Genomic DNA, 26,759 nt, shown 5'->3' with positions numbered 1-26,759 from the left:
GGTCGGAGATAAACTGACTGACGCGTGCTTCGTGCAGTCAAACTTGGCGTGGTGCTGATGAGAGTGACAACAAACTTTACTCATCAAAATGTGATACACCATTTAACTGCAATTTTTAAGTGTTTTATTTGAGTAGTTTCATTTTATGTGACTTTATACTTCTACTCCACCACATTTTATGTTTTTTTCAAAACATTATCATATATCTAGATATATGGATGAATTACAGGACTGACTTACCAGGCCAGGGGTCAAAACAATAAGCAGTCTCCTTGAATTCATCAAAACACTCACAAAGCAAAGAAAAAAGAAACACAAAGAGATGCAAAATATTCACAAACACACAGAAAACAACTTTGGAGAGAAGCAAAGCACCTAGAAATAGATGCAAAATCACAAAGAAGAGACAACAAAACAGTGTAATCACAGAGAAACTCAAATGAAGTATAAAAGTGACTGATTAATAATGAAGAGAAGGAAAACAACCACTAAAAAGGGACAAAACAACCACAAGGAAACAGAACAGTGATACAAAATGGTGTAAAACCCTAAAAAGGGTGTAAAATTATTTTTAAAAAACTAGATAAAAACAATAAAAAGCAAAAAATAATCACAGAGAAACACAAAACAACTACAAGGAGACATAAATAACTACAGAGGCACAAAAAGATGCAACGTAATCATAAACATAGATGCAGAATGATGAACAGTGATGCAAAAATACACAAAAGAGCACAAAACAAACACAAAGAAACAGAAAAATGACAGACAGATAAAAAACAATAACTACAGAGACAAAAAAGATTCATAATAATCACAAACACACATAAAACAGCTTTGGATAGAAGCAAACGAACTACAAAAAGATGCAAAATAAAAATTAACTAAACTGTACAATCGACCTCAAAGACATTCAAATGGACTACAGAAAGAAAAAGTGATGTAAAATATTAAATGAGAGATGCAAAATTTGTTTTAAAATCAGGCAAAGACACATAAAAGCGCAAAAATAATCACAAAGAAACAAGAAACAACTATAGATAAACTTAAAACACAGAGTTGCAAAAAGATGCAAAATAATGATAAACAAAAATGCAAAATGATACAAAAGGGACACAAAAACACACAATAGAGCACAAAACAAACACAAAGAAAGAGAACAGTGACAGACAGATTAAAAAAAAAATACAGAGACATAAAGGATTCATTATAATCCCAAACACACATAAAACAACTTTGGATAGAAGCAAATAGATGCACTCAATGGCAAAGAAACTCAAATGGACTACAGAAGTGGAAAATTAATAACAAAGAAAGCGATAACAGCCACTAAAAAGGCATAAAACAGCCACAAGGAAACACAAAAGTGGTACAAAGTTTAAAAAGTTTTTTAAAAAAAGATGCAATATTCTTTTTAAAAATAGACAAAAACAAATAAAAACGCACAATAATCACAAATAAACACAAAAAAGCTAAAAGCAGACATAAAACAACTATAAACAGACACAAAAAGATGCAAAATAACAATGAATAGATATAAAACAATATTGGACAGAAGCAAAGCAACAACAAAGAGATGCAAAATGATAACAAGTAGACAAGAAAACTGTGCACAGCCACAAAGAAACATAAATACACAACAAAAGAAAGAAAATCACCTCTAAAAGGGAGAAAAGAGAACAAATATGGAAAGTAATGTAAAACACATTTAAAAAGCAAAATTAACAAAAAAGTAAGAAAAACACAAAAAAAGCACAAAACAATCACAAATAAACCAGCAAAGCAACCAAAGACACATGAAAAAGAATGACAAATGAGCTTTGGAGAGACTACAAATTCATACATTTCATCTATTTAAACTCAAAATCACAAGTACGTATTTCAGCTCAAATCTGTGAACGCAGACTTGTACATGTAAAGACGGACATTTTTACATTATGTTACTGCCACTTCAACTTACAGAGCAGTTTGTTGCATTTTGTGTCAACACAAGAAACTATGGTTGAAAATAATGCTGAATGTTCAAGGAGCTTTATATTTCTTTGAGCACTTTTTTCCGCTTCTACGTCTTAACCTTCAGATTTGTCTCGTCTGCCATGAAACCACCACAGATTGTCAAACTGTCTCTTGTTGTTCTTGTGTGAAGGTTAAAATCCTTCTCTCCAGCGTGAGAAGGGGTTTGACTGAGATTGTGAGACTGAGAAAGAATGATAACAGGCCTGAAACTGAAACAATAGCTGCCCCTGAGGCTGCACAGATATTGTTTTCTTATCTCCAGTTCTGCTCCCACTGTTCTATATGTGGCAGAAGTTACCTTTAACACACATTGCTGAGATAAAGGTCACTGAGAGATAGATATGAGGTCAAATGTTGGAAAAGCAAAACAGCTCTGGTGATGGCCTCAGAATAGCTACCATCGTGGATGATTGGTAGCAGCGATGCTTCATGTTGTACTGCAGTTTTATTTTATTTCTTGTGGCAGACTATTGGCAACAGTAGTATTCTCTTAAAAAATAACAAAAATGCATTAAGTGACATCAAAAAAATGAATAAGATGATAAAAAGAGCAAAATAATGGCAAAAAGGCAGCAAATATTTGTGTGTGTGTCTTTTATAGGAATTTAGAGGGCTAAGAATATAATCAAATAGAAAAGAATGGAGCTCAATTATCTACCAGAGTGAGAAATTGTCCTCAGCAACACAAGAACGTGTATCATAGAACGAGTTTGGTGCCAAATAAGACACTGATGGATAAAACAAAAGAGAAAAAAACCATATTGTAGTATATAAAAATATATTTCTAAAATAAAAAACTAATTCTAAGATTCATGTTTGTGTGCATTAAAAAAAACAACAATTTTTGAGACAGTTGACAGTTCAGGACTGTAAAACATAACTTTTAACAGTTTAAACAAGTTTGCCGTTGAGTGCATATTAAATATTATGCACTAAGCTTGAACAGTGAGTGTGAAAGACTCAACATTTGCTGCCTAAGAGCATATATTGTACGCTCTAGTATTAAAAACACACACAGAGTCCATTAAAAAGATTGACTCCAGTGCTGAGTATAGAATAATTTACTCATTTAGGAATCAAATGTTGAAAATGCATCAATTTTGACTTAATTTCGCTTAATTTATACCTGTTGTCCTCATTAGTAAGCATTTTTTGTACACAACAAATTAATTAGTGTATAGATAAGCTGCTTCAGCAATCGCCAACAAAACATTCTACAGCTGACACTAAGATAAACTTAGAAAAGAGACATGCCCTCATCAGATTTTATGGTTGAAATTTCTTTATTTATGCTTAATAATGTTTGTCGTTTGATGTGGGAGACAAATTTGGCAAATTAAAAAAGAAAAATCACAAGCTATAACCCATCATAGGACATCCTCACTTAGTGATTCTAATTCCAAATAGCAAGGAGAAAATAAAATTGCATGCAAAATTACAGCTCATGGAGTTGGTAGGATATTTGTATAGTATTTGAGTAAATGTTTTTATGCCTGTCTGTTTGAATAATACAAAAGAAAGGAAAATTAGATGTAAAGGTAAGTTAAAAATATATGAACAAAATTAGTGTTTGCAAGATGTGCTAAGACGTTAAAAACGAGGAAATCTGTACATAATCAAAAATAAAAAGTGCACAAATGTGGATAAAGTAAATTACAAAGCTGTTTTTTCATATATTTAATTTTAAAACAATATAAAGAAACTATACATACATAGAAAACGTGAATTAATACTTTCCTTTTAAATTGGTATTTTTAAATTCTTCACCCGTTTATTTATTTCTTCAATTAAATGACGAAACTCCGCACATTTTCAGTAAATGATGTGATCAGGTTAATCTTCATCCGTCCCGCAGTTGACGCGAGATTTTACGAGAGGATAAGTTGAGGGAACATGGCGACGTCTAATTTGCTAAAGGTAGGAGGCACTTCAATTCAATTATTTGTATTTAACGCCCGCCAGAGCGCTTGTCATTTGTGTGGTGTGATGTTGGCGTTTAGCTCCAACCTTAACGAACAGCACACCGCACCTAAACACGGCTGTAATGTCAACGTTGACTTTAGCTGGCAGCAGTTAAGTTGCATCTGGCTAACATTAGCTACTTGTCAGTGATTTAGCTGCTAAATGGAATAGCCACAACAGAGCTAATTGTGACGGGGAAAAGGCAGAGACGAGGTAGCCGGAGAGTCACAGAGACACACAGCGGACAGGAAACGTTTTTTTAGCTAAACCTGTGCTAAAATAGGAGCATAGCTTGTGTTTGTACGTTAGCTACCAACCTCCATATCATCTGTCAGTCAGTGGCTCAGGAATCTGCAGCTGATCAGCCTCTTAAAAGACTCGCTAAAGGCTGCCAGAAGAAAGTGTCGGAGTAGTTTCTGTGCGCTTAATCCTCTCGCTGATAAGCTTGCCAGACATCTATGCCACTGTGTTTTATTCAGTGATAATTCATATCGTCAGGCACAGGTACAGGAGAGGTGGCATGCTAAGCTAGACCTGTGTATCAATTCTGATTGACACTGGGGTCTAAACACAGGGGTTTTGCAGGAAATATAAAAACTGTGTACAGTGTGTGCTGAAACACTAAAAAATTATGTGTTAGTATGTATTAATATGATTAAATATTACTTTATTTAGGAATATTCATGCGAGGACTGCATGAACTGCAGTAATAGAGATATTTAAACAACAGTTTGTGACATGCAACCTCCACACAACAAGGCCACATAATTTGCAAATAGTATCTAACCTAATTACTGTCAATTACTGTCCCGCAGCTGATCACACACTTCTAAAATAGTCTAAATGTGTATGGACATAGCCTGATTAAAGTATAAAGGGTCCTTTTTGCAAGTATTTCTGTGCTCTGTACAATGTTCCTCGTCCTGTAAGTCCTATTCAGCCATGTTTAATTTACTGAAACCCAGCTTAATATGTTTTAGATTGCATTAATTTGAATAAACACAGTTTTACTTAAGAATATCTCCCATTTGAGGGCAGCATGAACTGCAGTAATAAAGATATTTGAAGAATTTGTAGCATGGAACCTCTACACTGCAATTCAGTTGAAACTGATTCATAAGTTTACTGTTGCAGTGTAAGGCTCTGGCATTAAATATACTACATAAGTAGCTGGTAGTAAGATGCAAACAGTGTATAGATGAGCATATCAAGTATAGTAAAGGTGATGCAGAGTAGATTAGTGGAAATGGGCAGCTGGAAGCAGTGGGCTGGAGGAAGGTCAGCAGCAACATCCCACAGTGGCTTAGTCTCAATCATGTCGGAGACTAGGCTAGTTGGTGGGACAGCAACCACAGATCAGAAGCATCCAGCTCTGGGACCAGGGACACTCAGAGAAAGGACACAGGGGGACACAGACTGAATGCAATAACGGTATATATAGTAAATACATAGGTAATGAGAGAAGGGCTCAGTGCATCGAGAGAGGTCTCCCAGCAGCCTAGGCCTATAGCAGCATAACTAGGGGCAGAAATAAAGGACGTTGAAGAAGTCAGCTGTATATGTGGACTCCAGCTGATCCCGTCAGGGTCACCCAGTCAGCCCTAACTATATGATTTGTCAAAAAGGAAGGTTTTAAGCCTGGTCTTAAAAATAGAGAGGGTGTCCGCTTCCCAAACCCAAACTAGGAGCTGGTTCCACTGGAGATAACTGAAGGCTTTGCCTCCCATTCTACTTTTAGATATTCTGGGAACAACAAGTAAGCCTGCAGTGTGAGGCTTTTTGCAAATATGGCTGTCCTCTGAACAATGTGCCTCGTCCTGTAAGTCCTATTCAGCCATGTTTCACTTCACTGAAACACAACTTAGTCTGTTTTAGATTGCATTAATTTGATTGAACACAATTTTATTTAGGAATATCCCCCATGTGAGGACAGCATGGACTGCAATAATAAAGATATTTAACAGTTTGTAACATGGAACATCTACATAACAAGACCAGGTAATTTGCAAATAGTGCCTAACCTTACTTAACCTAAATGTCATGCTATCTGCACAGTTGCCATGCCTTGGTGTATCAATTACTGTCCCGCCGCTGATCACACACTTCTAAATAATCTAAATGTGTATGGACATAGCCTGATTAAAGTGTAAAGGGTCCTTTATGCAAATTTTGCTGTCCTCTGAACAATGTGCCCCATCCTGTAAGTCCTACGCAGCCATGTTTAATTTACTGAAACACAATATGTTTTAGAATGCATTAATTCGACTAAACACAATTTTATTTGGGAATATCCCCGATTTGAGGACAGTATGATCTACACTAGTAAATGTTTTTAAACTACACAAAACAGGATCAGGTAATCAACAAATAATCCATAATCCGTCTTAGTTGATACTGTACTGTAGTGGTTCAAATAACTTAACATGTTTGTTAATAAAACAGGTAGTTGCCCACTCTGTCAAGTCAGTAATCCAACCTTAATGTAATTTCCTCTGCACTGTTGCTGTGCCCCGGTGCATCAATCACTGCCACACCTCTGATCACACATTTATAAATAGTCTAAATAGTATAGTATGTGTACATTAGGACATGGCCTGATTGACCTTTTAGGGATTCTCTGTGCAAACAGTTTCTGTCCTGTATGGCAGAAGCAGCCTAATGTGCAGGAGCTCGACTAAACATAATCATTTCATTTGAATGAACACAATTTTTTGTAAGAATACCGGCAATGTGAAGACACCATGACTGAAAATAAGGAATTGAAACTGCACTGTTATCCACAAAGTAACTGCCAGCTGAAATATTATATTGTTGTTGTGCAAATAACTCAACATGTCTGAAATTGTTCAAATTGCCAAACCCACTTTACCTTAATCTAACCTTACCATAATCTTATCTGCTCTGTTACCATGTCCTCATGCATAAATCACTGATTACTGATCACTAGTGCTGCAACTAACCATTATTTTTAGTGTAAATTAATTGGTTGATTATTTTATTGATTAATTGATCAGTTCTTTGGTCGATACTATGTCAGAAATTAGTGCAAAAATGTTAGTGTTTCCGAACGCCCAAGATGTCATCCTCAAATGTCTTGTTTTATCCACAAAGCCAAAAAACTAGAAAATATTCGCACTTAAGAAGCTGGAATCAGACAATTTTGGCACTTTTACTCCTTAAAATTGACTTGAAATATTTAAATGAATGTCAAAATAGTCGGCGATTCATTTAGTTGATTTTAGTTGAATTTAGTTTGTTAACAACTAGTTGATTGATGTTAAAAGTCAGTTCACTTTAATAATTAATAGAAGGACTGTGCTGATAGTTTTTGCTTGTTTAGCACAGTTTTTTTTATGTCTAAATGTGGTAAATTCAACAAACGTGGTGCATTAAAGGGGAACTCCTCCAGGTCAGTGAGCAATATAACCTTTTTGAGCTCACCATCACAGCTGATTTTCTCTCTGCTTATCGTGAATTTATTTCCTCAGAGATAGTAAAACATGTTTATGGAGCTTTTATAATCTTCTGCAAGTTAAACCGGGCTGATCAAAAACTTCAGGTGTAAATTATCGCACTAAAACTCTCGCTAATCTACCAACATTAAAGCTACAGATATGACTTGCAAGCTCTGTAAGTGTGTAGTATCTTATATATGTCTAATATATGAAGGCCTCCACTTATATGCCAAATAGTAGGGTATACTTTGTTACTGAAACAGTGGAGAAATGTTCATTCTGCTTAGGCACTGTATGAAAATGGGTAGCTGCTGGGCTGAAGTGTTGCAATATTAGGAAAACTCTGCTTATCTCAGCTCTGTTTGACGGATGTGTCCCAATTCCATACTGACAACTGTGACATGTGTCATATTATTTATTTAATTATGTCCATATTTTAACTGTTATACTGACCAATCATAGCTGCTTTACCTTCTGTATATTGCATTTTTTTCTCCTTCTGTCTATGTCATTACTCCACTTCTAGTATTGATCTGTCTGTAGCTAGTTAAAGTGAATTCAAACCATGTTTAAAGTTTTGTTACAGAAATCAGCATAGGTAATTATATTATGCTTTAGGAAGCAACACTGTTGGATATTCCCTCAGCCGAAACAACTTGACAGAACAGTTAAGAAGTTATTTTTCATTTTCTTTTTGTCCTTGTGGTTTATTTGTCACAACTAGTTTTTATTTTTTTGCCTTATAGAAGACTGTGTACATCAGCAGCATGGTATTAGTATTGATTGATTGAATATCCTTAACTGGCCATTTTTCTTTGCGTTTTGCGTTATTTTTCTTTTCTTTGTACTCAAAATTGTTTAATATAAGAGGTGTGCAGTGAGGAACTGGGACGCAGTTTTTATTAATTTCCAGGCAAAGAGAGATGAATGGAAAAAATTCTTTATAGGAAATGTACATCCAGGGTTTTTGGACCTCACCCCTTTAAAGTCAGGATGTTGTACCTTCTAGAGCATCAGTTTTAATCTGTTCTGTGTCTTGTCAGTCCGATAATTACCTCTTTAAGCAACTTTATTTTAATGAAATGTCAACGTTGAATTATTAGTTTAACTTTTATTACAGTGTAGGACTGCAGCTGACAATTTCATTATTATTCTGATAATTTTTTTTTTTTTTTTTACTGAAATAATTAATGTTTTTGTTGGTAAATATTTCAGAACAGATATTTAATCAGTTTGACTTGACATAGCAGGAAAGGCACAACTGAGGTTTCATTAAGTGTCCAACTAATTAGATAAAACTTAAGGCACATGAAGCTGCAGTAATCAGCTGATTGACAGAAAATGATTTAGCAAGTATTTGATAACAAAATAATCAATTTTAAACAAAAATGTGAAACATTTTTTGCTTCCATCTTCTTTCTTTTCATACATGATAATAAACGGAATATCTTCTGGAGTATTTGTCAACAAAGCAAAAAGTAGACGCCTTGGGCTTTTTTTTTTGTTTTTTTTTTTTAAGCTTTTTCTGACAAATAATAAATAACAAATAATGGAATTAACTGATAATTTCAGCCCTTAAGTGATGACAGTGAGCCAGATGATAGTTTCTTTATTTATAATACCTGTGCTTTCTCTGCTTTAAGAAGCCAAAATGTCTGCTAGAGAACATTGTGCAGGCTGACCTTGGTGTTTATTATTTTTATTTTGGGGCATTTTGGCTTAAAAATACTTTCAAAACTGTTTTGAAATAGTTAATTTTTACTGGTTTCATATCTAACCGCAACATATCCTGTTTATGAGTAGACGCTACATTGCTTTACATACAACTTAAATCAAGTTCAGTGCTCTTTATCGTATGCTGACATAATTTTTCAAAAGATATTTCCTCATTTAGTTTTTCAGCAGTGGTGATGTGTAATGTGTACCTTTAAATGTCTTCTCTGATGGAAGTCTGGTGACTGTGGACGTGATTCACGTCATTTTCATTTTTATTCAGTAAATCTTTGTTCTCCGCGTGAAAGAATGTGCACTTCTTCTGAGTTTCAGTTTTGTATGTGTTCCAAATTTATCGGAGAGAAAACACCGCCAACAGGGTAGGGCTGGCCCGAATAGCAGTTTCTGGGCTCTGGATATTCGGCCCCGATTAATGACGAATATTCATATCATGATGTCCGACAGGGGAACACGTCGGGTGAACTGATGAGACCAATACCGGATATTCGGGTCTAGCCCTACAACAGGGTACAACTGAACATATCAGTCAGTCAATCAGACAGATTATTTGGTATAAGTGGAACTTTAATCAGTTTGAAAGTCAAATTGTAATTAACCCTATTGTTTGGTTTCACTGTAGCGTTGCCAGTGTTTTTGCATGTTTGCTGAACAAGCCTTACTTGCTTGGTTCCCTCCTGTCTGTTTCCAGAACAAAGGCTCCCTTCAGTTTGAGGATAAATGGGACCTGATGCGTCCCATCGTGCTGAAGCTCCTGCGGCAGGAATCTGTCACCAAACAACAGTGGTTTGACCTGTTCTCGTAAGTTTTTTTTGGTTCTGCGCCTATGCTTTTGGCTTGATACTCAGCTGCTGGAGGCAAATGGGCCACGTTGTGTCTCGTTTTTTTTCCTACAGAGATGTCCACGCTGTTTGTCTGTGGGATGACAAAGGTCCAGCTAAGATCCACCAGGCGCTTAAAGAGGACATCTTAGATTTCATCAAACAAGCACAAGCAGTAAGACTCACACATCCCCCCATTAGTCCACTCCATTTACATCCTGTGTTCAAATAAGCAACTGAATAGATAAATCTGCTCCTCGATACACAGTTAAGCTTCATAGTTAAATAACTTGCTTTAACACCTAGGAAAGTGTGTGAAGTTGTTGCTTTCAATAACGAGAACATGTGACTACAGTTAACAGGCCAGCTAGCTTGTAAACAGTGAGTGTTTCCTCACAGAAAAAGAGAAGTTTTTAATTGCTGCTTTGCCTTCCTGTCTGTTAAAGCTGCTGTTGGTAGAGAAGAGTAAAAACTTCAGTGTCCCATTATAAACAAACACATTATAAGAGCCACAACTCTCACACATTCCATCACTGGAAGAAGAAAAAAAGCTGCAATGAGTTCTAAGGTTATGGTTTGTTTAACCGTCTACACCCTGGAGGTTCTTGTGCCAGGACTCGACTATATTTGCTTTAAAACTCAACCTGCCACCATTTTTCAAAGATTACTGCTACTCTGATCAAAATAGCTGCAGTAAACTTCATTTTCATTCGCATCAAATCAGAGTTGCAGTTTTTTAGAACATCAACACCACTGACTTGTTACTAAAAGGATGCTATACTTACAGTTTTGATGATGGTGGAAGTCAACATTTAAATTTTTGCATGTCTTGTTTGTCAGATCCCAGTCTGGCATGTTAATGTGGATACAAAGAGTTATATTATTTAAAAATTCTCCTCGGTGTTTCTGATTCAAAGAGCCCCAGGCTGTTGATTTTGACTTTACAGTTGTGAAAATGTGACTGATGGAATTTTGGGACCTTTTTTCAGGTGGAATTTTTGAAAAATAGCCGACAACTAATGCAGTTAATTAGAACTAATACAAAGTACAACAGATGAGAATGTTGTTATTTTTTGGGTCTTTTTACCTCTACATGATGAGTTATGATATACAGTAATTTAAATGATTCCAGTTCATTGAGATGGGAACATGAATTTTTTAAACCAATTTCATGATATTTCATTCAAAACCTTACTTCTAACACTTGAGGAAAAGTCTGAGGATTCATTATTTGGTAACCATGAATGTCTGTTTAAGATTCAGTACCAGTGCATTCAGTAGTTTCTGACATATTTCCCACATCAGGGCTCCAGACTAACTTTTCACAGGTAGCACTGCTACAACCAACCTTCTCATTTGGTCACACCTTGTCACAGGCAAAACACATCACTTGCTGAACATCTGCTTATCAATAGACACGACAATTTACCGATGTTTCCTAAGCACCTTACATTGTAGACTGTGGTAGCTGTGGTGCTCAGACAGGTGAGTGACCAAGAGTGATCTTGAAAGGCATTAAACTAGGGCGTTCTAATGTCAGATTTATTCCATGTGAAACCGGGAGTTGTTTTTTTTTCTACATGCGCTCTTTTCTATGAGCGGAATGAACAAAACATGAAGGTGTACATGAGAAGATTTTTAAGCGTAAATACCACAGTAGATAGTGTTCATGTAATGGTGCGAAGCTGAAATCGTTATTGTGATTCATGTTCATGTAATTTTTTAATCTGCGTTAGTCACTGTATGGGATTGATTTCCTTTTTTCCTTCACTGGTTCAGTATCTTTCTGCTTCCACCTGCCCTCTGATCATCAGGTGTGTCTGGTTTGGACCTCTCTCTGTCCACCTCCTCTTCCCTCAATTACTATTTAAATACTCAGCTACACATCACTTTATCTTTTTAACAGACATCAACTAAACGGCTTGTTTTACGCTCCAGGCAGGGACAGACTGACAGAGCAAAGTTATAAAAGCAATGCAGCGACATCGATACAGCTTAGTGATTATCATTCACTCATACAAATGTGACTAGTTGAAATTTCAGCTCGTGCACTGTCAAAAAAAGGTGGCAAATGAGACCATTTCTATGGCAGTCTGGAGCCCTGCATATTTTCCCTTCAGGCTTCCCCTGAAAATCAGTACACGTTTAAAAAAAACAAACAAACAACCTCTGTGTTACATTAGAGCTCATTTCTGCAGAGCCCTCTGAGGGTCATGTGGTAGAAAACAATAATTTTGTGCAAATGTGTGAGTTCATTAATAAACTTAACACTACTGATAAAATGTGGACCTCAGACCTTCAGAGTAAAAGTTAGAGTGTTAAATGTAATTTATTATTTATCCTCACTGAAAGAAACAGATTAATATTCTGTGTCTGAACACCAGTACATGCTGCACATTATAATTACAGAGTGACCCTCAACCATCCTGGTCTGTTTACTAATCAGAAACTGCACAGGTTCTGATTAAATTATTAATGCAGAATTTATATGAAAGGATAAAGTATGGGACAGTGGATATATTTTGAGATATTTTGCACTCTGGTACGGTGGTTAATGTTCTGTGTTTATTAGTCCATTAAGAACAGTACATGGGACATTAGCTGGTGTGACGATTAAATGACAAGTTACACTTCTCTGAATGCCAGATACGACACTCTGGAAGGCTTATTTTAAAATTTCCTCAAACCGTGTGCTCACTTTAATTATATTTTCCCACTTCTTCCACACATTCATCCCCCTGTGAATGTAGAAAACCTAAACGGAAAGCAGAATCCGCTGAATAAAACATATTTCACTGCACAACATTTAACACTTTACAACATCAGTAAGTGTTTTAAGGTGGATCTTATCTGTTATGGCTTAGATTCTGCAGGTGCTAATCAGCCCTGTTTTGTGTTTTTCTAAGCGGGTGCTGAGTCACCAGGATGACACGGCGCTGCTGAAGGCCTACATCGTGGAGTGGAGGAAGTTCTTCACACAATGTGACATCTTACCCAAACCATTCTGCCAGCTGGAGATCACTCTGATGGGAAAGCAAGGGAGCAACAAGAAGTCCAACATGGAGGACAGCATCGTCCGCAAGGTGAGGTGGAGCAGGAGGATCGCTTATTTCTGTAACTCAAAGGTGTAAGAACAGAATAGAACAGATTAGAATAGAATAGAAATACTTTATTCAGTATTTGTTGTTGTTACAGCAGAAAGAGTGCAGTTCCCGCCACCATACATACAGATAAATAAGCAAAAATGTGCAGTAAATAAAAATAAACAATTAGAAAAATATAAAATACAAAATGTCCTATGTAAAGAATGTACAAATGTTCAAGATATTGTGATTAACAATGTGTTCCTTGTTTAGTTTTCACACCTCAGCTGCAGCATTCAGATTTATTTATCATATTTTTGTTATTTTATCTTTTATCACTCATGTAAAGTGTTTTGGAAATCTGTACTCCCTGTTTTGACGAGGTGTTTTTACTCGACTCCATGAGAGCTCTGCACAAGAATCCAGTTTGCCTTGACTGTCTGTCTGTGCACAAATGGCAAATAAAAAAAAATGTTGACATTCTCTGTCCTCCTGACTGCAGCTCATGCTGGACACGTGGAACGAGTCCATCTTCTCCAACATCAAAAACAGATTACAAGACAGTGCCATGAAGCTCGTCCATGCTGAGAGGCTGGGAGAGGCCTTCGACTCCCAGCTGGTCATCGGAGTGCGAGAATCCTACGGTGAGAAGCGCTGTGACATCGGTTTATTGATTTCTTCTTCTTTCCGCTGGACTTGTGTTGTGTGACAGTTTCGACCGTGACCATCAATTTGCGAGCGTGCCAAAACAACGACAAATAGTATTTACTGGACGTGTCTGGGATTCTGTGTGCCTCTAGGAAACACAACAATGGAGGGAACACATTTGTTAACTAATTTAACGTTGTTTATGGTGATGTTTGAGAGTGTAGAAATAATTGCACCACTGGTGGGATTATGGGTAAAGTATGAGGATCATGAACAGTCCTACTTATGAGCACACATTTTTTTAAAAAGTATAATATAGATGTCAGCTATTGATATTTACTAAATTTAACTCATGTCAGAATATTACAAAACATACCAAAAGTTTATAATATGAAGTACTTTGTCAGAAAATGAAATAATTTCTTGGTTATATTCGTAGAACCTTTTTGAAACTCCAAAACGTGTGGTGCAGAAATACAGTTTAGACATTGCTAATGTGGTAAATGACTATTCTAGCTGGAAACAGCTGATTTTTAATGGAATATCTCCATAGGGGTACAGAGGAACATTTCCAGCAACCATCACTCCTGTGTTCTAATGCTACATTGTGTTAGCTAATGGTGTTGAAAGGCTCATTGATGATTAGAAAACCCTTGTGCAGTTATGTTAGTACATGGATAAAAGTGTGAGTTTTCATGGAAAACATGAAATTGTCTGGCTGACCCCAAACTTTTGAACAATAGTGTAGATGTATGCAATTGATATTTACTAACTTTAACTCATATATAGAAAATTTTACATGTGAAATACTTGGTCACAAAATGCAATATTTTCTTAGTTAAGTCAAGCATCTTTGAATGTCTTGAAAAGCACTATATAAGTACTATGTATTATTATGTATTAGTTATATTTGAAGATTCATGTGGTACAACTTGTCACACCTGCTCAATCAGTTATGAAAGTTCACACAAGAACACACAAAAATAGTTTATTAAATTTCTGTGATATATATTTTGAAAATGTCCATAGGCGATGATAAAAAAGTTTTAAGTAAGTCAGAGATGGTCGAACAGAAGGCACAACTGAAGCACCACATAACCAAGTAAAAGTCTCAACCTGGTTTTATAAACATGACTATGAGTTCAGTGGCCTCCTAATTCACCATGATGGACCCAGTAGAGCACCTTAGTAGCATTTAAAGCATGAATATGTTGTTGACAGACCTGCAGAAATGATGCGATGCATTCATGTCAACATGGACCAGAATCTCAGGGAAATATTTCAAGAGTCAAAAGTTTTTATTTGCTCATGCAACATGTGCAGTTAAATGCAAAGTTGACTGTTTCTCAAGGCTGTTCAATAACAGTAAAACAATATAAAGAACAAAACTTTCAAAAAACAATAGAACTTTAGAAAAAAGTCACAGTGTCATAAATAATGAGGTACATTTTAACTTTAAACTCCCGGTTCTGATGTTTTGTTTTGATTGAGACGCTGAAATCTCAGTGTGATGTTTTTTTTCTTTTCTTTCTTTTTTCTGCGAGCAGTGAACCTGTGCTCCAACCCCGACGACAAGCTGCAGATCTATAGGGATAACTTTGAGAAGGCGTACATGGATTCTACGGAGAGGTTCTACAGAACACAGGCGCCGGCCTACCTGCAGCAGAACGGGGTCCAAAACTACATGAAATATGTGAGTATGAGTCAGCAGTGTGACTTATTTTCTCAATCATTTCCTGCTGACCTACATTTGTGTTTTACAAGAACTAGAAACATGAGATTTCAGGCTCCCGTTCCCTGTGTTGATGATTTTGGCAGTAAGTTATTTGAATAAAAAGAGAAAACAGAGAGACAACCAGCAGGACCAAACAAAGCAGAAGTTTTGTGTTTATTTAAGCACAGCACGGGCCCAAAATGTTCAGTTGAGCAACAATCACAACTTACTTAAATTTCAATGGTTTGTGGATATAAAGTAAGCCTGTATAGATCCGCTTCTTTAACTTCAGGGGAGCTCAGCGTCTTTAAAAATCCCTCTGGAGACTTTTTTTCGGGATTTTTTTTAGATTACTTTACAGAATGTTCTCCTTTGCAGAGAAAACTGATCTGATCGTTTGCTAGAATAGGATTCCTTTCATGCATATTTCATTCGATCAAAGCACTTTAGGTCCTCCAGTGACGATGTTTTTGTTTTTGAATTAGTTTTAGAATCTTTTTCTGCTTTAGAAAAGTGCCACAGACTCTGTAATTCATTTATGCCGTAGCCTGAAGGCAGAAACACCGACTGGATTTGATTCCTCTCTTCAGCGCCACATTGTGCATAAATGCGAACATCTGCATGTGAAACAAGTTACTAGATAATCAGAACTAACAAATATATCACACACTTGCAGGTTTTACGGTCATTAGCACCTGATCAGCTTCAAGTATGCTCAATCCAAAGTCTATAAATGCATTTCAGAACACTGAATGGACATTACAAGCATTTAAAATAATTTAATATCATAAAAAACCAAGAAAGAAGTCATTTCTCTTTACAAATATGCCAATAAAATGTTTGATTAAACATTATTTTCTATTTCAGTTAATTTTCTGTATTATTTTATTCTATTTATCATATTCTATACTTTAATGAAGATAAATAATATTGACAAATTTGAACTTCTTGATCATTCTGATTATTTATGCCTGTACATACTTTTACATTTAAAATATCTGTGATTTTTACATGAGGAGTTATTAAGCATTAAATATAATTAATATAATTAGATACTAATTCACCCTAAAACAGCTGCTACATGATTATGTTACATATTACAACACCATTTTATTCTGTTGATAGCTAATGTGCTACTTGTGGATTTTTTATTTAATGAAAATCATCATAAAATCAGTTAAAATTAAGGTTTTTATTGGTATTTTTTGGTTGTCTTCTTGTGAGTTTTGTGCACTGGCTTTAAATAGTTAAGATTTTCATGCTTCGCAACAGAAATGTACAAACAGGTAACAGTTTTATGTGACATAACTTTATTTACATGTATCTTTTAACCAGGCTGATTCAAAGCTGAGGGAAGAGGAGAAACGTGCACTGCGATACCTGGAGACGAGACGTGATTGTAACTCTGTACAAGCAGTGAGTATTAAAGTTTGCCACTTCTTATTTTGTTGAGAAGTTTACCATTGGGTTCGTTACAAATTCACTAAAGTCCCTGCAACACGTTTCATCATGTGTACATACCCATGTACGGTACATACCCATCTAATCAGTCTCCAAATTTTTATTTTCTCAGAATTTTATAATTTTTTTTTACAAAAATCTTTTCCTTTTGAAATTGTAAAATGTAATTTCAGAAGGGGTTCAGTAAAAGTCCTTTTTGTCCTATTTCACAACATTGTACCCAAATTTCTGCACAAAAAGCTTATTTTTTAGTAAAATAAATAACAGCTTGTCATTAAACAAATACATTTTAGAAAATGTGTGCATTTTCTTTGTGAGATGAGAAGATCTTCATTTAATAGTCAGAGCACGTAACTTCCAATAAAACCACAACTTGGCTTATTTTTTTTGTGTATGTGTGTGAAGATTAATCAATTTACATAAAATCAGTATATTAGCGACAAGCTGTTATTTGGACAGAGCCAGGCTAGCAGTTTCCCTTTACTTCCAGTAATTATGCTAAGCTAGGCTATAGACCTCCAAACTCTAGCATCTTCGATCTTTTCATGTCACTTTCAGAAAGAAAATGCTGAATGATATTCCCAAAATTTGAACTATTCCTTTAAAAGGCAACATGTGTTATTATACTGCACATACCGTATTTCTAACGAACATTTTTTCCTTCTGTTTATCTTCCCAGTTAATGGAGTGTTGTGTCAATGCGCTAGTAACGTCATTCAAGGAGACCATCTTAGCCGAGTGTCCAGGCATGATCAAACGAAATGAGACAGAGAGTGAGTACGGCAGGACTGCTCCCACCAAAGGCTCAGCCAGCACAGGTTTGCACCAGGAAATAGCCCTGACCAAACCTCCCGGTCCAGCATCTGTAGAACAAATGTGTTGCCACCACTGCTATGAAAAGAGGGAAGTCATGCGGTGTACGTGTTTGTGTTGACAAGGTTTGCGAATCTCTCAGAAATCAGACTGAGAGGTTTTCATGGAAGGAAGGGTGTGTTGGATGTTAGTTTGGTTTGCTGATTTGTCCCATTTATCAACGAGATCACTGGTTATGAGTCATAACTCTTTCCAACATGACCTCATGGACATTTAGATTCAGGGTGATCTCAGATGCCTATTTTGAGTAATATCTATAAATTGCTCAGTAATCCTGGAGCAAATATCTTCCTTATAACTTTAAAACTGCTGGAGAAACAGCACAGTTTCTAAGTTTTCTTCAATGTAAGTAAACCAGCATTAGCTGTTTGTGCACTAAAGGGTACAATGGAAACAAGAGCTGCTAATACCTGTTTCAGCATACTGTAAATGGTGACAAATTGCGAAAATGTAAACAAATAAAAGTTGTAACTCACACTGCAAGACCATTCAAAAACCCCAAAATAATCGCAACTATAATTCCAAAACTTAGAGTATTATCAGTAGATAGAAGCAAAAAGACAGATTATTTTTGATCATAATAAGTACTATTAACTTAATAATAATCTGTGTTTTTGTCCCATTAGAGTGGTGTGATTTTTAAACCGGTTGATTGACTTGACTGGTAAAAGCATATTTTGATTATGACTTTGAGTTTCGTCTTAAACTCGACTCTAAAGAAAACATGCTAATGAAATGTCGTAATTTTACATCTTAAATGATAAAATTCCTTTCCTAGAGCTGATAGTATAATGTTATAATGGTTTGAAAGCACACAGCTTGTGGGTGTGGGAAGTGAAGAAGTTGTTCAGAGAGAGGGAACATCTTAGCCAGAAGCCAGAAATTGGAATTCAAGTGCATGTTACCCAGACTTCAATTAGATTTTTTTGTAAGAACAGGAAGTAATTTTCTCTACCAAAAGGTGAGAAATAATAATTTGAGTGAGCCACAAAGCTTCTGTATAGGGTTTAACTAATCAAATAATGATTTTATAAACTGAATTTGACCAAAATGTATTGGGGATTTGCATTTCCTGGTACTGAAATCCTATCATATTTGCTAGTTATCAAACCTTTCCCGTTCCTGTTTACTTTACATCTCCAGCGCTTAAAATCCAGTCGGATATCTTAAAATAAGCTGACAACATTTTTACTCCAGGCTTTTTCCACCATTCAAATGTAAAACACCTTAATAAATTATCTTAAGTGAACATTGAAGTTGAGGAAAATGTCTATAATTGAGACCTCTGCTCGCTTTCTGGGCTGCATTAACCACCCAGCAGTATTTTTAATGCATTTGTGTGTCCAAGTCTGTGCTCCTGCAGTTTGATTTAACAAATGGACAAAGGGCATCTACAGTAATGGATTTTAAAGAAGCTGATCCTCTGCTTATGTTGTAATAGAGCTGCCAAATGGAAGCCTAGTATTCAATAAGCTGCACCTGACTGGCTGCTGTTGCTAAACTCTTAGATCTAGTGCTGCATTTCCCTTATAATTCATGATTATTGTTCATTATTTGGGATATATTAAGTGTCTGTTTAAGGGTTCATAATCAGTCCGCACAGTAAATGTGGTCAGTTTAAATGCTGGCCCCCCCCCCCCCAACTCAGAAGCACATTTAATCCAGAAAGTACTAATGTTGCTTTGACCTCCGTCACAGAGTTACATCTGATGTTTTCCCTGATGGACAAAGTTCCCAGCGGCATCGAGCCCATGCTGAAGGACCTGGAGGAGCACATCATGAGCGCCGGCCTCGCCGACATGGTGGCCTCAGCGGAGACGATCACTTCTGTGAGTTTTACAAGTACACATAACGTGTATGTTCTAATGATACAGTGGGAAATAAACACCAAAATGCAGCCGAGTCTTGAGATTAAAGAACAACTGCAGCTTATTCTGGGTTTGCAGGTTCGTTTTCAAGGTTTTGCATCTACCAAGAGGTAGTAAAATGGCATCATCATTGCATCAAAGTGTAACAGCAAGACAGATATTCAGACAGTTTTGTAAAATTATCATTATCCAACCACTCAGATTTACTCCCACAGAATTTAGCCTGCAATTATTGCAATTGTTTAACGGCTATTTTTAGCATTAGCTGTCAACTTTGAACAATTTATCATTACTTTTAGGTATTTCACCTGTTAATATGTTACTTTAGCATCAATTTCAATCATTTTCAAGTATTGGTTAGCACTTTCGCCTTGCAGCGAGAAGATCCCTGGTTCGCGTCCCGGCTTTCCCGGAATCTTTCTGCATGGAGTTTGCATGTTCTCCCTGTGCATGCGTGGGTTTTCTCCGGGTACTCCGGCTTCCTCCCACAGTCCAAAAATATGCTGAGGTTAATTGATCATTCTAAATTGCCCGTAGGTGTGAATGTGAGAGTGATTGTTTGTCTCTATATGTAGCCCTGTGACAGACTGGTGACCTGTCTAGGGTGTCCCCTGCCTTCACCTGAGTCAGCTGGGATAGACTCCAGCCCCCCCCCCACGATCCTAGTGAGGAATAAGCGGTGTATAGATAATGGATGGATGGATGACTGTTTTGTCTTTTAAACCATTATTTTATTTAGTTTCATATCTAATTCATACTCAAGCACATGTATGTATAGTTAATTACACTGTGTGTTGCAAATGAAGCCAACTTTTAAGACCATACTAGGAAATTAAATATGCAAAATTAGCTATTAAAGATCCCCTCTGATGAAAATCAAATTTCTTAAATTGTATATACTGTTTTTTTTTATACTGGAAAACACATCATGAGGTTTAGAGGAAGCAAGAGTGTAGAGTTACATCTAAGCTATTTACACCATGTAATTTTGACATGCAGAGATGAATTTTAGGGGTTTAATGAAAGATTAGAGAGGAAGCTTTACAGTTGGAATTCACTAATTCTTCAGAGTTGGGACAAAACAGGTTTTAAAAATATTTTTTTTTAAATCCACACTATATTATTTAGAGTTATATATTTCTGTAAAGAAATGTCTTAGGTATTTAACCATGTAAAGGAACAGGTTCTAAATAGAAATAAGTTTTTGAAAAATAGACACGTTTCCCTTTCGAACTTGATTTGTGTCAACTCTGTCAGACATACTAAGAAGTATACAATTTTAATTCTTCCAGTCCAACAAGAATCTAAAGTTCTGAATTATGTTGTAATAGGGTTTAGTTACTCTAATATGTAACAAAATACATCATGTATGCTTAAGTTGTGATTTCACACTATTCTGAAAAGTCAGATTTCTAGATATCTTCATTTACAGTTTTTAATTTTAGTATTATAAAGAACAATTCCTTAAATAATTAAGACATAAGAGGACGTAGATCAGATGGTCCTTTATTACATGAACAACATCAACTGGAGAAAGAATGAACATTTTCTTTCAAAAATTAACAAAACCTACATCTGACAGAGTTGACAAAGAACTGACGGAGTTGACAAAGAACTGACGGAGTTGACAAAGAACTGACGGTGTTGACAGAATTTGAATATAGACTAATATTTATAAATAAGTTCCAGTATAATTCCATGAAAATAAGAAATGTTGCATTTTCCTGAAATTAGAATTCGCACTTTATATATAAATAGAAGTGGGTCCATCTACAGAGGCTGCCATCCGATGTAATATTCAGTTTCGCAACCAGATGCTGTGAAAATCTACAGTGACTTTTTTAAAAATAATTAAATATATAAATGTTCGGAAAGTGACACAATAATAAGTAGACCAAAGACTGAACATGTTCTACAAGTTAGAAGTGTAGGTTATACAGTATGGTTAAATAATGTAATTGATGCTATATACAGTCATGGAAAAAAATGATTAAAGTACCAGTGTTTCCTTCAGTTTCTTGTTCATTTTAATGTCCGGTATCACTAAAGATACATTTGTTTGGACAAATATAATAACAAAAATAGCTCACAAGAGGTTAATTTAAGAGCTGATATCTGGCCATTTTCCATGGTTTACTTGATAATAACCAAAATCCCTTCAATTATTCCATCAATGGCTATGGCGTCATTCTGCCAAAAACTGCTTTTAGGATTCCATGTTTTCTTTTCTGTCCATTTTAGTCCCATGATACACACAGGAGTTAGTACTGATTCATATCCATTGTTTCTGATGACTGCAGTCATGCGTCTTGACATGCTCTCCACCAGCTTCTGACATTGTTCTGCTGTCACAGCAGCCCATTCCTGTTGCATAGATTCAAACAAATGCAATGTGCTTTTGTAATTTCTGTTTCGTTTTTATCAGATTTATCTTTTGAAATCCATGATGTTTTTTACTAGTGGTGGGACGCAATTAAAAATTTTAATCTTATTAATTACAGGCTTTGTAATTGCAGTTTTGTAAATAGCAATATTTGACACAATAAGTGAAGTTTTTCAATCCAAATAAAATTGTGGTTGACTGTTGAATCAATGAATAGACATATACGTGTTTATAATTTAAAATTTATTTTAAAAAAAAGGAAAATGGGACATATAGAAAAAAGTGATTTTGATGACTTAAAGCCTGAATTTAGTTGTTTTTTTCCACTGTATGGCACATAAAATCAGCATAAGTAGTTCAAGGAAATTCAGAAAGTTGAAAATCCAGATTCATTCTGTTTTCATCTTTTCTGGGTCTGATAAATGGTGGAATTTTGATGGTTCGTTTTATAGGAATATCAATTTTTATTTATGTAATTTTTTATAAACAAAAAGTTTATAATTAAGTTATTAAAAGAGATATTTTTGTTGTTTAGGTTATTTCTCCTCCAAGGAGGCAGAGCCTCGACGGAGTAAAAACTTAAACCACAAAAATGTTTCATTTCTATTTATCTGCATTTTTCATGTGTCTGCTACATTCACAGATTACTGCAAATCTAAGTGCAATTATAGCGACTTTATTCAACATTTTAAGACTTTCTGTAAACTCAAGCACTGTTTAGAAAAGTGGTCTATTATGGGATGGCTACACCATTAGCCGTTAGCATGACTCGTAGCTGACATTAGCTCTGGTGCTAACAGCAACATGTTTTACATTGAGGTGATACCATCGGCTTGAAGTGCTGCAGTGATCAGAAAACTCTTTGTTGTACAATTTGCCCACAACCAGGCTTTTATCCAAGCTGCCATCAGGAAGATTTTTAAAAGGAAAATTTCTGTCCAACAAGCTCAATCTCATCTTCCTTCACTGTTCAGCAGTGCCTGACTTCACTCAGTGCTTCCTGTGCTTCTTCTTCATGGCTACAAACAGACTTTAGGTTCATTACCGCCACCTACTGGGCTGGAGTGTTCATCAGAGTTACCTGTGTGCCAGAAAAGAGGGAACTGAGGAGGGTGCAAGGAATTGCGGCAAAAATTTTAACGCGTTATTTTACGCTGTGATTAATTAATCGAAATTAAAGCGTTAAAGTCCCTGCCCTATTTTTTACATTAGAGATTGAAATGCCACCCAAAGACAAACATCAGAGCCTGTTTTGATAAATGAGCATTACTTTTCATATCGCTAATGCTTGGATTTTGATATTCAGACTGATCAGCTTTCAACTGTTGCACAAAAGTGACTAAGCTGATATTTTGAAGGTGCATAATCTGTTGTACATCACGCTGATTTGACAAAAAAGCCTCAACTCGAGGTCGTCTTTAACCTCAACTCCACCTTAATCTAAGATGATTTAAGTCTGCTTGCACCACCTGTTCTTTGTCACAGGACTCAGAGAAATATGTGGAGCAGCTGCTCACCTTGTTTAACCGCTTCAGTCGGCTGGTGAAAGAGGCCTTCCAGGACGACCCACGTTTCCTGACAGCAAGAGACAAAGTGAGTTAGACTCTTGTTAACTTGTCCATCATTAACAGTGGAAGCACCTGACAGAACATGCTCTTAACTATTTTGTAAAATCTCTTTTGCAGGCATATAAAGCTGTCGTCAATGATGCCACTATATTTAAATTAGAGCTTCCCATGAAACAGAAAGGGTAAGACAAACTGCCTGCATGAAATTCAGCTTTTGCTCTGGTTTATGAAAGGCAGAAATTACTGACTGCACTCGTCTTGCTCGACTGCAGGGTCGGATTGAAAACTCAGCCAGAGTCCAAGTGTCCGGAGCTGCTGGCCAACTACTGCGACATGCTCCTGAGGAAGACCCCGCTGAGCAAGAAGCTCACGTCTGAGGAGATCGAGGCCAAGCTCAAGGAAGTGGTATGTTTCAGGGAACATTCGTGTTTTGTGGTTGTTAACTCTGGTTTTGAATTCTTTATTACTGGGCTCACAATTTGAAGCTCTTTTTTGTAGAGCAAGGCAGTTGGTACAAACGCATTATAAGTCATTTGCAGGCTTTGTTACCTGGAATACAAAGGCAGCAAGCTGTGCAGTTTGTGAATTTTCAAGTTCTGCTGCAAATTTTTAAGCAAAGTGACATAAAGTTGGACTCTGATTAATATATACACATGACATACCCTGATATAGACACTCAACAAATGAAGAGAAAGTCATGTTGAATGGTGTTGCATCAACCCAACACTATTTTAAGCTACATTTCACTGCTTGTCACATCACAAAGTGTTACACCATATATTAACTGATGTGATGCAACAGCGTCACATGCTGCAATTTAACCTTTAGTTCCCTTTTCCTCTGCTTTCCTTCGATTTTACCACGTTAAAAATTGGCCTAGAAATGTGCTAATATTTTGTTTTCCCAGCAGATCCTATGCCTGGATCAACTTTTTCTTCATCTTTGCAATCCAAAGGTGGAAATTTGTCTTTGGCTTATGACAAATATGGCTATTACAGCAATGCAGATAAAAAATAAATAAAAAATGGAGTAAACACCACAGTAAAGGATTACCACATCACGGATAATGATTCTAGTGTGAAAAGATGTATACACTTGGTGAAAACAAGCTGGTCTGATATGTCTTGATTACGGATTCTGTTTGCATCAATGCAAGTCACAGTTACTTATGTAGCACATTTATAGCAACAGATGTTAAGCCAAAGTATTTTCCAAAAGAGAAATAAAATGAACATTGCAGATTTACCTGACAAGTTTAAATATTAGACCCAACAATGTCAATAACTATGTAAATTTGCGTAAATATTAAGGTTAAGACCCTACAATGTCATTAATTATGTAAATTTACCAAAATATTAAGGTAAAGACCCTACAACGTTATTGTGTAAATTTATGTCAATTTTAAGGTGAAGACTCTACAATGTCATTAATTGTGTAAGTTTGCCCAGATATCAAAGTTAAGACCCTACAATGTCATAAATTATGTAAATTTACCTAAATATTAAGGTTAAGACCCTACAATGTCATCAATCATGTAAATTTACCTAAATATTAGGGTAGAGACCCTACAATTTCGATAATTATATAGATATACCTAAATATTATGGTTAAGACCCTACAACGTCATCAATTATGTAAATTCACCTAAATATTAAGGTTAAGACCCTACAATATCATTAATTCTGTAAATTTACCTAAATGTTAAGACCATACAAAGTCAATTACGTAAATTTACCTAAATGTTAAGGTTAAGACCCTACAATGTCATTAATTATGTAAATTTACCAAAATATTAAGGTAAAGACCCTACAACGTTATTGTGTAAATTTATGTCAATTTTAAGGTGAAGACTCTACAATGTCATTAATTGTGTAAGTTTGCCCAGATATCAAAGTTAAGACCCTACAATGTCATAAATTATGTAAATTTACCTAAATATTAATGTTAAGACCGACATTATCATTAATTATGTAAATTTGCCTCAATATTAAGGTTATGACCGTACAGTGTCTATAATTGTGTAAATGTACCAAAATATTAAGGTAAAGACCCTACAACGTTATTGTGTAAATTTATGTCAATTTTAAGGTGAAGACTCTACAATGTCATTAATTGTGTAAGTTTGCCCAGATATCAAAGTTAAGACCCTACAATGTCATAAATTATGTAAATTTACCTAAATATTAATGTTAAGACCGACATTATCATTAATTATGTAAATTTGCCTCAATATTAAGGTTATGACCGTACAGTGTCTATAATTGTATAAATGTACCAAAATATTAAGGTTAAGACCCTACAATGTCATCAATCATGTAAATTTACCTAAATATTAGGGTAGAGACCCTACAATGTCGATAATTATATAGATATACCTAAATATTATGGTTAAGACCCTACAACGTCATCAATTATGTAAATTCACCTAAATATTGAGGTTAAGACCCTACAATATCATTAATTCTGTAAATTTACCTAAATGTTAAGACCATACAAAGTCAATTACGTAAATTTACCTAAATGTTAAGGTTAAGACTCTACAATGTGATAAATTACATAAATTTACCTAAATATTAAGGTTAAGACGCTACAATGTCATTAATTGTATATATTTACTGAAATATTATGACCCTACAATGTCATTAACTATGTAAATTTTCCTAAATAATAAGGCTAAAACCCTAAAATGTCATTAGTTATGTACATTTACCTAAATATTAAGACCCTACAATGTCATTAATTATGTAAATTTAGCTAAATAATAAGGTTAAGATGCTGCAATGTCATTAATTATGTAAATTTAGCTAAATAATAAGGTTAAGATGCTGCAATGTCATTTATTATGTATATTTGCCAGACTAATTCGAATGTTATTGTAAAGATCCTACAGTATTACTCATTATGTAAATTTACCTGACTAATGTAAATATTAAGGTTAAGACACGAAAATATAATTCATAATACAAATTTACGTAAGTAATTTAACTAATAAAATTAAGACCATAGAATATTCTTATTCAGGTTAATTTACCTGACTAATTTAAATATTATGGTTAAAACTCTAGAATGTTATTTAAAATGTAAATTTCTTAAACTAATTTTAATATTATGGCTAAGACACTGCAATATTGTTAATTTTACAAATTTACCTGACAAATTGAAATGTTTAGCTTAAG

The 26,759-nt window shown here is 35.4% G+C and overlaps 1 protein-coding gene across 2 annotated transcripts in view; it reads left to right on the top strand.

Annotated features, from left to right (window-relative positions):
• Positions 1 to 3,849: 3,849 nt before the first annotated feature.
• The window catches only part of LOC111585876 (cullin-5), a 30,429-nt gene continuing 7,519 nt past the window's right edge, over positions 3,850 to 26,759 (top strand). Inside the window, exons 1-12 of one of the 2 annotated variants that reach the window (XM_023295504.3) lie at positions 3,850 to 3,933; positions 9,856 to 9,965; positions 10,061 to 10,160; positions 12,892 to 13,068; positions 13,571 to 13,712; positions 15,264 to 15,409; positions 16,766 to 16,846; positions 17,571 to 17,664; positions 19,463 to 19,593; positions 23,501 to 23,608; positions 23,701 to 23,765; positions 23,856 to 23,988. In XM_023295504.3, the coding sequence (XP_023151272.1) occupies positions 3,910 to 3,933; positions 9,856 to 9,965; positions 10,061 to 10,160; positions 12,892 to 13,068; positions 13,571 to 13,712; positions 15,264 to 15,409; positions 16,766 to 16,846; positions 17,571 to 17,664; positions 19,463 to 19,593; positions 23,501 to 23,608; positions 23,701 to 23,765; positions 23,856 to 23,988 (1,311 nt within the window). In that variant the 5' untranslated portion in view covers positions 3,850 to 3,909. Of the gene's footprint in view, positions 3,934 to 9,855; positions 9,966 to 10,060; positions 10,161 to 12,891; positions 13,069 to 13,570; positions 13,713 to 15,263; positions 15,410 to 16,765; positions 16,847 to 17,570; positions 17,710 to 19,462; positions 19,594 to 23,500; positions 23,609 to 23,700; positions 23,766 to 23,855; positions 23,989 to 26,759 lie in introns of both variants that reach the window. The other variant, XM_023295503.3, reaches the window with a different exon arrangement.

The sequence above is a fragment of the Amphiprion ocellaris genome, chromosome 14 (assembly GCF_022539595.1).
Source record: "Amphiprion ocellaris isolate individual 3 ecotype Okinawa chromosome 14, ASM2253959v1, whole genome shotgun sequence".
Lineage (NCBI taxonomy): Eukaryota > Metazoa > Chordata > Actinopteri > Pomacentridae > Amphiprion > Amphiprion ocellaris.
The sequence above is the reverse complement of the archived record's forward strand: the minus strand, read 5'-3'. Positions and strand labels throughout refer to the sequence as shown.